Source organism: Macaca thibetana, chromosome 6, assembly GCF_024542745.1.
Source record: "Macaca thibetana thibetana isolate TM-01 chromosome 6, ASM2454274v1, whole genome shotgun sequence".
Lineage (NCBI taxonomy): Eukaryota > Metazoa > Chordata > Mammalia > Primates > Cercopithecidae > Macaca > Macaca thibetana.
The window spans coordinates 123,798,163-123,810,947 of NC_065583.1; the positions used below are offsets into that span (position 1 = coordinate 123,798,163).

General features: G+C 42.2%; 1 protein-coding gene across 1 annotated transcript in view; it reads left to right on the forward strand.

Annotated features, from left to right (window-relative positions):
• Positions 1-12,785, forward strand: part of ANKRD55 (ankyrin repeat domain 55) — a 137,907-nt gene that overhangs the window by 50,798 nt on the left and 74,324 nt on the right. The window contains exons 3-4 of the mRNA XM_050794657.1: positions 780-910; positions 6,338-6,447. Of these exons, the coding sequence (XP_050650614.1) occupies positions 780-910; positions 6,338-6,447 (241 nt within the window). The remainder of the gene's footprint in view (positions 1-779; positions 911-6,337; positions 6,448-12,785) is intronic.

Genomic DNA, 12,785 nt, shown 5'->3' on the forward strand with positions numbered 1-12,785 from the left:
ATCTTGGGATTTACCCTTTCTCGGGGATGTCTCAGAGTCATAGCTTGCAGTTCATCTGGAGAAGAATCACAATCTCCAATCCAAAGACATCTACACAAGTCTCAGCTGGGCAAGCGGTGAATCTGAGGTTTGATTTCTTCACCTGAAGGAATGAGAAGCACCTGGATCCTGCCTCATGAGGCTGGCTTGTTCCAACAGCCCTGCAAAGTTCATCAGAATGTGTAATTTCATCTCTATTTGTATTCAGGAAGAAAACACATAAAAAACTAAATGCCTTGGCCTATATTGATTCTGAAAACAGAGAAGCATTTCAGTACAGGTGGCCACTTTTTCAACAAGAATTTGTGCAATCCAAGGCTGGGCACTGTTGCTGTCCCTTAGCACCCGCCACCTCCAATGAAAGTGTGCTGAACCCATCTCAGATAGAGCAGCTTTCCAAAAGCACTCCCAGATGCTACATTGTTCAAGCTAAGTCAGGATAAATCTGTTATGTCTTAAACTATGCTGATCCCTGACACAGTCATAAGCAATTTTTATCATCTACCCAAAATGTTTTTCTCAGCCAATTATTGCAAAATTGCAAAAGATTGTAAAGAGCCAGTAAAAAAAATACATAGTTTATAGAGATGTAGCAACAATCAGCTTTATCTCCCTTCAGTCTCATACAAACAGCTGGGTTTGTATTGCAAACAGCAAAATAAATGAACAGGCCAATAAAGCCTGATCATCAGTTTCATGGGTCAAATATGTTTAAAGGCTGTTGAAATGTCTCATTCCAGGATGCACGCCCTTGATGCATGCGGTTTCTGGACGTCAAGTGGACACAGTGAAGCTGCTGTTGAAGATGGGAGCGAATATTAACATGCAGGATGCTTATGGCCGCACAAGTTTATGCCTGGCCACCTACCTGGTACTGATTTGTGTCTGTCACAGGGTCTAAGGAGCAGGGTAGGCTAAGGGTGTCATTATGGGGTCCCAGTTGCAGAGGAGCATTCTTGGATCTATGCAGCTGGCTAAAGGAGCTAGAACTTGAAGCTTTACTCCAATCATCTTCAACATTTATATCCCCACTTAGAGTTGGTTTCATGAATTTGGGCCATTTTGGATCTTCCTAACAATCCTCTAAGATAGAGGTGATATGGCCATTAGGGAAACATTCTTTTCTATCTTAACAGCATCAGAATTTCTCTCAAGATATTTCTGGACACACTTGGTGCTTCTAAGAACAATCTCCCTAAATAACCCCAACAGGGTGGGAACACTGTGAAGATCCGGTTAACATCTGTGGGGTAGGATTGGTCGAGTAGAAGCTTGAGGCTGAGGAATGTGGAGAACAATGAGAACTGGGGAAGGTGGTGGGAGGGACTGGACGATAGAGAACAGGGGAGACATAGCAGGCTCTTAAAGGGACAACGTCAAGCAGAGGACTCAGCCCACAATCAGGGTTCAATTTAACAACTGTGTCGTAATACTAGTCCTCACCAGTAGAGAATTTGGCTCAGCATTTCCCAACATTAGAGCAAGCTTGGTTAAGCCTTACTGAAAATTCTCAAGACCCTCTCCTCTCAAACTCTTCCTGTAATCCTTTTGGGAGGTCCTAGGGGTGCCTTGAGCTCATGTCAAACAACTCCTGACCACCACATGGAGGTCATCCTTTTTCTTCCTCTCCAGAGAGGCACCCAGAAATCTTCACTGTGACCACCATTGCTGCCAATGCAGCTTCTTGCATTTGCTATAGCTTGCATTTGCTATTGCTGCCCACTGATGGTGGTGAATTCACTCTGGACCAGCCCCACTGAAGGTGTCCTGCTGAATTAAATCACTTCCCTTTCCCAAACACCACCCTCTTCTGCCATGAGCTGGCATAGATTGCAATGAAGCATTGCCCAAGTCTTATAGAGATTTCCTTTAAAGCCTACTTTTTCATTTTCTATTTGTGCCCTCTCTCTAGAACTCACATGCAAATCTGGGAAGAAATTTTCAAACTGTGGTCCACAGATCTTTTGTGTAAATATCCCTCGGGGTGCTTGTTTCAAATGCAAGTGCCAGGCTGGTCCGATGGTAGAGGGTTATCAGAACTTATTCACGTTAGTATCGAATGCAGGTACCAGGGGTGTACCCTAGACCTCCTGAGTCAGATACTCTGGGAGCAGGACTAGGGTAATTGGTGTTGGGGGAGTCTGCATGTTAAACAAATCTCCTTGGGAATTTTTTTTCTTTTTTCTTTTTTTTTTTTGAGGCAGAGTCTTACTCTGTCACCAGGCTGGAGTGCAGTGGTGCGATCTGAGCTCACTGCAGCCTCCACCTCCCGGGTTCAAGCGATTCTCCTGCCTTAGCCTCCCGAGTAGCTGAGACTACAGGCGTGCACCATCACACTCAGCTAATTTTTGTATTTTTAGTAGAAACAGGGTTTCACCATGTTGGCCAGGATGGTCTCGATCTCTTGACCTCATGATCTGCCCATCTCAGCCTCCCAGGCAATTTTTAAAAACTTGCCCATCAAGTTTAAAAGCCACTGGTCTGTGCATATTAGCCGAAGTCCCATACCTCAGACAGACATATGGCTGTCCTCCTAGCCCCCTCCCTTCTAGCACATGCCTTAAGAACTGCTCTTGCTATGGAGTTTTCCAGTATCTGAGCTGAAGAAAAGAGAAAACTGGGTGGAGGAAGGGAATAGAAGGGGTTTCTAAAGTTGACGGCCACTAGCACATAGAATGTAGTGAAAGTAAACTGTCCCCCTTTCAAAGTTCAAAAATTCAAAATTTTACATTTCTTTGACTAGAGAGCTATGCAGGGGACTGGGAAGAAGTGATCCTCTAAATCATGGTGAATAACGATGGATACCCTCGGAGCCTAGAGAGTTGACACCTTTGCAGACAACTCTTTCTAGGAATATATTCTAAGGGGCTGCATGAGGAGAGTCTGCCAGCAGGACACCATGTGGTGCCACCTTTTAAATTCTGCCCCCATCTCCGTGTGGCTCCCCAAGGCAGGACCCTCCATCATTCTGCTGAGGCTCACGGGAAGCGGTTGTCCTGGGGACTGCACTGTGAAGCTCATCCCTCCCTCCTGGCAATGTTCAAATTCAAGAATTAAAGAAAAACTCCCCAAATGGGACACTTAGAAGTTAAGTCTCTGCCACAACTCTGAACTTAGTGTACAGAAAAACTTACTACAGATGTGTCAAACTCAAATAAAATATGTAGAGTTGAGGCTGGGCACGGTGGCTCACACCTGTAATCCCACCACTTTGGGAGGCCAGGAGGCTGGAGGATCACCTGAGGTCAGGAGTTCGAGACCAGCCTGACGAACATGGAGAAACCCCATCTCTACTAAAAATACAAAATTAGCCGGGCATGGTGGTGCATGCCTGTAATTCCAGGTACTCGAGAGGCTGAGGCAGGAGAATCGCCTGAACCCAGGAGGCGGAGGTTGGCGCCATTGCACTCTAGCCTGGGCAACAAGAGCGAAACTCCGTCTCAAAAAAAAAGATAAAAGAAAATAAATAAATATATATATTTTTATTTTATAATATAAAAATATTATATATAATATATAAATATATATAAATAAATATATATTTATATATATAAAAATAGAGAGAGAGAGAGATGAATCTCTACATTTAACGTATTATTTGATATATAAGAACTGCGGCCGGGCATGGTGGCTCATGCCGTTAATCCCAGCACTTTAGGAGGCTGAGGCAGACGGATCACCTGAGGTCAGGAGTTCGAGACCAGCCTGGGCAACATGGTGAAACTCTGTCTCTACTAAAAATACAAAACATAGCCAGGTGTGGTGGCGCATGCCTGTAGTCCCAGCTACTTGGGAAGCTGAGGCAGGAGAATCACTTGAACCCAGGAGGCGGAGGCTGCAGTGAATTGAGATCGTGCCACTGTACTCCAGCCTGGGTGACAGAGTGAGACACTGTCTCAAAAAACAAGGAAAAAAGAATTGCAATACACACACCAGGTGGTCCTCGGTATGTCCAAAGAATGAAGAGGAAGTTGTAGGTTTTATTAGAAGGAGAAATGTTACAGATTGTTTTTCTAGAAAGTTCATTGGCACTAGTCGAGTTTTGGGGAGCTGGCAAGCTCTGATTGGTGAGTGACCATGGTGGGTAAAATTCTTTTTGTTGCAGCAGGTTTTTCGGAAGCCATTAGATAAAACTAGTTACTAGGCAGTTTCAGCAGCCAGGCTTGCAGATAACTGAATTTTGGAGCAATGTTACGTGCCCGGCCTGCGTTTTCCCCTGACTTCTCAACTCTGGTTTAGTAGTTGGATACAACAAGAAGGACCCAATTCAAATGATCAAATTTCACAGGTGTGCGACATTGGTTAGGCAAATCACTGTATCTCTTTGTGCTTTCTCCTTCATTTGTAACACTTAATAAAAAAAAAAAAAAATGCCCATCACAGCTGAAGAATAAACACTGGGGGAATCAGCCAGCACATAGTAGGTATAAAACTCATTTGTTGGTTCTTAATAGTGACTGACCAAGTGTTTCAGATAGTATATTCAATGGTTTTTCTTCTTTTCATCTTCAAGAAAAAAAAAATCAGAAAACCATTGACACAGAGTTCCAGGAAATGTTGCAATATGATTTTTAGAAGTGTTTCAAACTTTCCCCCACCAAAAGATCTGCTTTTCAAAAACTGTAAATCTTTGGCAACTCTAAAATTTGCCCAGCATGCCTGTCTTTTGGGTCTCTGGGTCTAATTTCTCCTTTTAATCTGAGAACTTGATGATTTAGACATTAACAACTAAAAACAGATTTAATGCATCAGTAAGCCATGACTCAAGACTGGAAATGCCAGAAAAATACTTGCTTCTACTTAAGACTTAGATATTAATGGTCAATTCTACAAAATCATATTCAATATTCATACTCTGAGTTTTGATGCATTTTTGTTAATTTTCCTTCCAGACTTCAAAACCAAAAGGTTATTTTCTGATCATGATCTTCCTTCTTCTCCACGCATTTATTAACATGTTGATTTTTTTTTTTTTTTTTTTTTTGAGACAGAGTCTCGCTCTGTCACCCAGGCTGGAGTGCAGTGGCACGACATCAGCTTACTGCAACCTCCACCTCCCAGGTTCACGCCATTCTCCTGCCCCAGCCTCCCGAGTAGCTGGGACTATAGGCGCCCGCCACCATGCCCGGCTAATTTTTTATATTTTTAGTAAAGATGGGGTTTCACCGTGTTAGCCAGGATGGTCTCGATCTCCTGATCTTGTGATCCACCTGCCTCGGCCTCCCAAAGTGCTGGGATTACAGACGTGAGCCACCGCGCCCGGCCAACATTTTGATTTTTATTGCTTTCAATGTAAGGAGGAAAAATCTTCAGTCATCTTTCTCATTTTACTGGATAATTTTGAGGTTTGCCTAGACACGAATGTAGGATGATGGGAAGTCTGCTTCTGAACAAAATAGAGGGTTATCCTATTATTCTTCATAAAAATAATTTCATCTCTTTTTAAGTCTGCTTATAATTGGGCAAGTAACCCAAGCCATTCTGGATGAATGTAGAAGACATCCTCTTTAACACGCGAGCCAAACTTGGTTATCAATAGGTATGGGTCAGTTAAAGTAGCATGGGAGGGAGGGCTAGCCTGAAATTATACCGGCCCTTTGAAATGGGAGAGACAATGAGAAGATGACCCAGCAGTAAGTGTCGACCGAGGATGTAACAAGCATGAGATGTGGCCATATCAGGTCTCAATCTAGACAATTGTAGACAGCAGGTTTCAGCAGTTCACATAAAGTTCTTGGGGAATTTACAGGTGGATAAAACATAGCAATGGGAAACCTTTGGAAGGTGCTGGTGATGCCTTATGTTTAGGGATTCAAGCTTTCAGCATCAGAAAGATCAGTCAATAAGGTGGCAGGGTCCCAGCCATTGCAGTAGAGCTCAGGTTAGACTTCTAGGCACTGGGAGGGGGACTGACTTGAATAGGCAAGGTGCTGTCCTTGTGGTTACTAGAAAAGGAGCTTGCAATAGAGGACCAAGGCCCATTTATCATGCAGTCTGAGCTTATACGTGTAATACCAGTGAGTGGCCCTAGAAATGGGGAGGGGGAGATGGAGAGATTCTAAGGTCAGTCTGCATCTAAAGGGGAAAGGTCCTTCCATAAACCTGGGAATCTGTACTTCAAGACCTTCGGTCCTCTGTTGAGGCATCTAAGATGGAGTTGTGGTTCTTAACCACTTCAAGTCAAATAAAATATGTGTTTAGCCAAACCAGAGAAGGGGAAAAAAATCTAGAGAAAGTTTGTTGGACCATGTTACATGAGCTTCTGTTATATAATGATGTGGTTGCTCTTGTATTTCAGGGCTGGCTTGAAGGCTGTGTGAGTCTACTCAGAAATGGTGCCAAGCACAATATCCCAGATAAAAATGGCCGCCTGCCACTGCATGCTGCCACTGCTGAGCCCGATGTGAGGTAAGTGGCCAGGTTTACATGATGCTCAAGTTGGGAGCGACTCAACTTCTATGAGAAGGTCATCTAATCCATCCCTCTGTGGCTGATAAAAAGAAAAAGAAAACCATCTTTTTTTTTTTTTAAGTTGCAGCAGATAGGACCACAACAAAATATTCTAGAATAATCTCAAACTGTTTCCTCCTACTTCAATAAAAGTTTTGTCTCCTAATCTTTAAGAAGATATGCTGTTTGTCATCATCAGAATTCATATATTCATTCATTCCATTAATCAGTAAGTCAATTATGCATTCAACAACTATTTTTTGAGCACATTTTATGGACCAAAGACTGTTCTAGTCCTTTGAAGTTCCACAGTAAATAAACTAGAGTCTCTGATGTCACAGAGCTTATATTCTAGTGAAGCTCTTAAGCATACCAGTTAACAAATAAATAAGATCATTAATAGTGACGAGGGCTATGAAGAAAATTAAATAGGGCAAAAGAGCAGTGACTGGGCAGAAAGGTTAATGTCTAAACCCAGGGCAATGCCAGCCTTTAGGAGCTGGGAGGAGGCAAAGGAGCCAGCAGCAGGGAGACCAGGGGGTTAGAAGGAAACCGGAAGTGTGTGCGCCTAGAAGCCTTGTGAAAAAATACACTCAAGTAAATTGGATGATCAAGAAGGCCACCTTTTTGTAAGATAACTGAGCAACGAAGGAAAAGGTTTTCTCCATAGCAAGGGTAGCTTCTCCATTCCTCTGTGTCTACATGGCCTCAGTTCCCATTCTTTAGAAAGCCCCTCAGAGCAGCTGCTAACAGTATTTCTACTATGGAATCAGTAACATGGTGGACATTTTCTCCTCTGCAGAACATGCCTCTGACAGGAATTGAGCATTTCCAAGTCTAGGTCATAGGCCAGCAGCACAAGGAGTGTATTCTATATGCTTCACCCTCTCAACTCTGTGTCCAGAACTAAAACCTGAAGCTCTGTCTGGGTTGAGAAGCCCAAGGCCATAATCTTCCAGGCTGAGGAATAACAAGATTTCTTTACTTCAATCTCTTTTACAGTAAAATAAAAGGTCTTGGGAAATTCCAGGACTATTCCCAAGACTTGACTCTTATTATATTGGACTATGTCCAGAAATAACAGAAAACTAGGATTTACCCAAAGCCCAACAAAACAAGGATGTTTAGAGAAGAAACAGCAAACGCAGACAGTTAACAATCAATAGGCATCATGAGGGTATGACTCCCTCTTGATGAAGTAGGAAAAACAAAAAAAAGAATGACCCCACGAAAATACTTAGTCACAAAATCATACTGTTTTCCCAAGAGTGGTATTTAGAAAATTAGTTTAAAATGTACCTTTTCTGTTTCTTCTGTCTTAATTTACTACACATAATTGCTTTTACTTGCCTCACTCAGAGTGGTCATTTCAAAACCTATTAGCTGATCCTGGAAGATTTAAAAAGCCCATTTAAGTTACGGTAATTATAGCTGTTGTAACACATAAAATCCAAAGCTTCATTGTTTTAACACAGTAAAAATTATTTCTGGCTGGGTGCCATGGCTTACGCCTGTAATCCCAGCACTTTGGGAGGCCAAGGCAGGTGGATCACCTGAGGTGAGGAGTTCGAGACCAGCCTGGCCAGCATGGCAAAACCCCATCTGTACTAAAAATACAAAAATTAGCCAGATGTGGTGGTGAGTGCCTGTAATCCCAGCTACTCGGGAGGCTGAAGCAGGATAATCGCTTGAACCCAGGAGGCAGATGTTGCAGTGAGCTGGGTTCGCACCACTGCACTCCAGGCTGGGTGACAAAGCGAGTCTTCATCTCAAAGAAAAAAAAAAGAAAAATTTTATCAGACATGTAACCATCCAGTGTAGGGGGGTGGTGGGTGGCTCGCTGCCACATGGCGATTCAGGGACCCAAGCTTCTTCCATTCTATAGCACCTTCATCCCCTAAGAGCACAGAATGTCCTTCATTCAGCCTGCAGACAGGGAAAGAGAAGCACAGTAGTCCCCCCTCACCCTGGAGGGGATACGTTCCAAGACCCACATGGATGTCTGAAACCTCAGATAGTACCAAAGTCTATATATGCTATGTTTTTTCCTATACATACATACCTATAAAATTTAACGTATAAATTAGGCACAGTAAGAGATTAACAACAATAACAATAAAATAGAACAATTATAACAATATGCCACTATCACTACTCTTGCACTTTGGGGCCACTGCTGAGTAAAATAAGAGTAACGTGAACACAGTGCTGCGATACAGCGACAGGCGATCCACTAACTGAGGTGGCTCCTAAGTGACTAATGAGAGCAGAGTGTAGTTAGCGGCAGATTTCATCATTCTATTCAGAATGCCACACAATTTAAAAAATGAATTGTTTATTTCTGGAATTTTTCATTGAATGTTTTTGAACCACAGTGAACTATGGGTAACTGAAATAATGGAAAGCGAAACCGCAGATTAAGCAGGGACTACCCTATAAAGAAGCTACACTCAGTTCTTTAAAACCTCAGCCTGCAAATGACACAATTCACTTCTGCTCATATTCCATGAATAAGGACTAGTCATTCGACCACATCTGGTTGTAAGGTGCTCTGGGGAATATAGTTTCTAGCCAGGAATCCACCTCCCAACAATGCCTCCAATCCAGGAAAGGGGGACAAGGATTTTGGTGAAAAGCTCGCTGTCTCTGCTCTTAACACATTGCACCTGAGGGATAAACTAAGCCTTGTCAGTCAAAATTACATTCAATGTCACTTGGATCAGTTGATTAGGTTCATCCTCTGAAATCACTGCAATAATAAATTGAAAATCAACCCAAGTGTACTTCCTCTTTGTGGACTTGTATTTCTATTTCTTATTATGCTTTCCAGTACTCCTCTACTCTTGAGGATCTACATTAAGTTGCTATAACTTAATGTATAGAGAGCAGACAGTCGTGGCTTCCCCTCTCTTGAAACTGTACTTAATGGCCCAGCCACCACCCTTGGATGAGTTGAAATAAGAAAAATAAACATCCTTCTGTGTGCAGATGAGTAGTTACTTATATTGTCCTAAAAAGCCCTTCACTGATTCTGAAAGATAAAATTCTGCTTTAGTTATGGCAATGCTAGCTGCTTTAACTAATAATCCCCCAAAGTTAAGATTGACTATTCCAAAACCAAAATTGTTATTTCTAGTAAATGCTCTCCAAAGATGAATTGGGTTAAGTCCTAACAACCCATACAGCAAATCAAATACAGTTAGTTACACGCTGCATAATGACATTTCAGTTAGTGGGAGAACGCATGTGTGATGACAGTCCCATAAGATAATTATATCATATTTTTACTGTACCTCTTCTATGTTTACATATGTAAATACTTACACTGTGTTGCAATTGCCTACAGTGTTTAGTACAGTCACATGCTGTGCATATTTGTGGCCTAGAAGCAATAGGCTCTACCATATAGCATAGGTGTGTAGTACGCTCTACCATCTAGGTTTGTGTGATACACTCTAAGATGTTCACACAATGATAAAATCACCTAACGACACGTTTCTCAGAAAGTATTCCCATCATTAAATGATGCGTGACTGTGGTTTGGTTACCTACAGAATATTTGGAAACTAGTTTGCCCTAAAGGATTCCCTATGGAATTACATTGTTAAAATTACATTTTTTGTAGTTGTTTGAGAAATTTTAGGTCCACGGCAGAGTTTGATACAACTGCATTAAATGTTTAAAGTAGAAACCGACCAACCCATGCCGTGTTGTAGAGAAGCTGGGCTTCAGTCATTCATCTGTTTGTGTCAGCATGAACTCAGAACTGTTTTTTTGAGGAAAACAAAAACAAAAACAAAAACAAAACGTGATCTGGCTCATGGGTACTTCCTAATCTCACAACCAGACTGAGGAAGGCAGCAATCTTCTACTGGGTCACACAAGGCTCTTTGCTCAATTTTCTTAAGTAGACATAACCTTGGCCGACCACTAAAACATATAGGTTTGCATTTAACGTACAACAACGATGATGATGATGATAATGTTGGTTATTTACCATGTTCAGAGCAAAATTCTAAGTGCTTTTGGGGTATTAACTAATCTAATCCTTACCACACCTCTATAGGTAATATTTCTATCCCTATTTTACAGAATTGAGGCACAGAAAAAATAATGAATTACCCACTGCATATGTGAAGGTAACCTGCCCAGTGGGTCTGCTGTGTTTCTGAGACCTACTATTGTGGACCTTGTAGAATTTATTTTAGTGGCCATATTTTGATATTAAGCCCTTGGTCTCCATTGAGAAACGTTATAAGAAACAGTCTTACAAAACTTACTGGCCCATCATTCATTAGCGCCCCGAAAACTTCCATATGAGAAACCACAAGAAATATTTCTACTATAGAAGGAATTGCTGTGCTGCTTCTGATAAATCATTTTTTATTTTTACCATACAGACACTGTGACTTCAGAGCATGTTTCTTTCTTTATATATTTAGAAAATTCAAAACTCAGTTTGTGTCTCACCTCTGGCATACATGTAGGACTATAGATCACGTCTTTTTTTTTTTTTTCCTGCCCTTGTTTTCTCTTTGTCTTGTTTCTTCACTCATTATCTTATTTTACTATATCTGAAAACAATCTAAAATCCTTGAAGGGGCCAGGCATGGTGGCTCACACCTGTAATCCCAGGGAGACAAAGGCAGGAGGATAACTAGAGGCTAGGAGTTCAAGACCAGCTTAGGCAACATAGTGAGTCCTCATTTCTAAAAATGATTTTTTTTTTTAATTAGCCAGGCATAGTGGTGTGCTCCTGTAGTTCTAACTATTCAGGAGGCTGAGACTGGAATATTGCTTGAGCCCAGGAGTTCAAGGCTGTGGTGCACTTTGATCGTGCCATTTTAATCCAACCTGGGCAATAGCACAAGACAGGAAGGAAGCAAGGAAGGAAGCAAGCAAGGAAGGAAGGAAGGAAGGAAGGAAGGAGAGGAAGGAAGGAGAGGAAGGAAGGAAGGAAGGAAGGAAGGAAGGAAGGAAGGAAGGAAGGAAGGAAGGAAGGAAGGAAGGAAGGAAGGAAGGAAGGAAGGGAAAAGAAAAGAAATCCCTGAAGGGTGGCCAGAAGTGCCAGTTCATGAGTATGAGTCAGACTGACTGAGTTTAAATCTGGCTCCAGCTCTTATTCTCTTGGGCAAGTTAACATGTCAAGGCTCAGCTTCCCCTTGATGTAAGTACTATTTTTTTTCTTTCTTTCTTTCTTTCTTTCTTTTTTTTTTTTTTTTTTTTTGAGACAGAGTTTCACTCTTGTTGCCCAGGTTGGAGTGTAAAGGCATGATCTTGGCTCACCACAACCTCTGGCTCCTGGGTTCAAGCAATTCTCCTGCCTCAGCCTCCCGAGTAGCTGGGATTACAGACATGCACCACCATGCCAGGCTAATTTTGTATTTTTAGTAGAGATGGGGTTTCTCCATGTTGGTCAGACTCGTCTCGAATTCTCAAACTGAGGTGATCCACCTGCCTCAGCCTCCCAAAGTGCTGGGATTACAAGCGTGAGCCACCACACCTGGCGAAGTAAGTACGATTTAGTATATTATTCCTGCTTACTTCACAGGGAAGTAGGCAGAAGTAAACGAGAAAATGTGTGGAAACACTGAACTCAGTACCTAGTACATTGTCCATGTTCAGAAAGTGTTGGTGATGATGATGGGGTGATGATATTAATGATAATGTTGATGGTCATCCATGATGATGATGGTGGAAGACAGAAAGAAACACCACAAACATCGTAAGAAGCTAAGGAATGAAACACTACTACTGCCACCCCACTGGTGCTCATCCTGGCCTTCTTCACCTCAGCACACTCAGGTCCACAAAAATGTGTGCACAGACACAGGTCCATGTGAATGCAATCCTGCATCCTACTGCCGGGCACACACATTTACTGCAAAGGTTGTTGGGGTATGTTGTACGTGTGGATCTATGCACACCTTTGTAAGTCGGCATATGTCTGCATTTTCCCCTAATCATAAACAGTGTGTACAGGCCACATGGTGCCCTTGTGCCCAGGTTTTTATACTGATTTTAAATCTGCTAACACTTAGATTTCCAAACAGCAAGCTCCTTCTACTGGGTGCTCACTGGAGGTTATTCAGAGAGAAGCCTCAAACCAAAGCTGCTTATAAACAAGCCAAGGGATGCTTCAATTAGTCCTTTGCCTCCAGAGGGATTTTAGTGCTCAGATGGAAACAACTCCTGAACAAACCCATCAGTTTGAATCTGTATCCTTAGCTAAACACCCGCTCAGTGGGGATGCAGGCTGATGCAGGGGTAAGTGGTTTATAATTATGAACATGAAG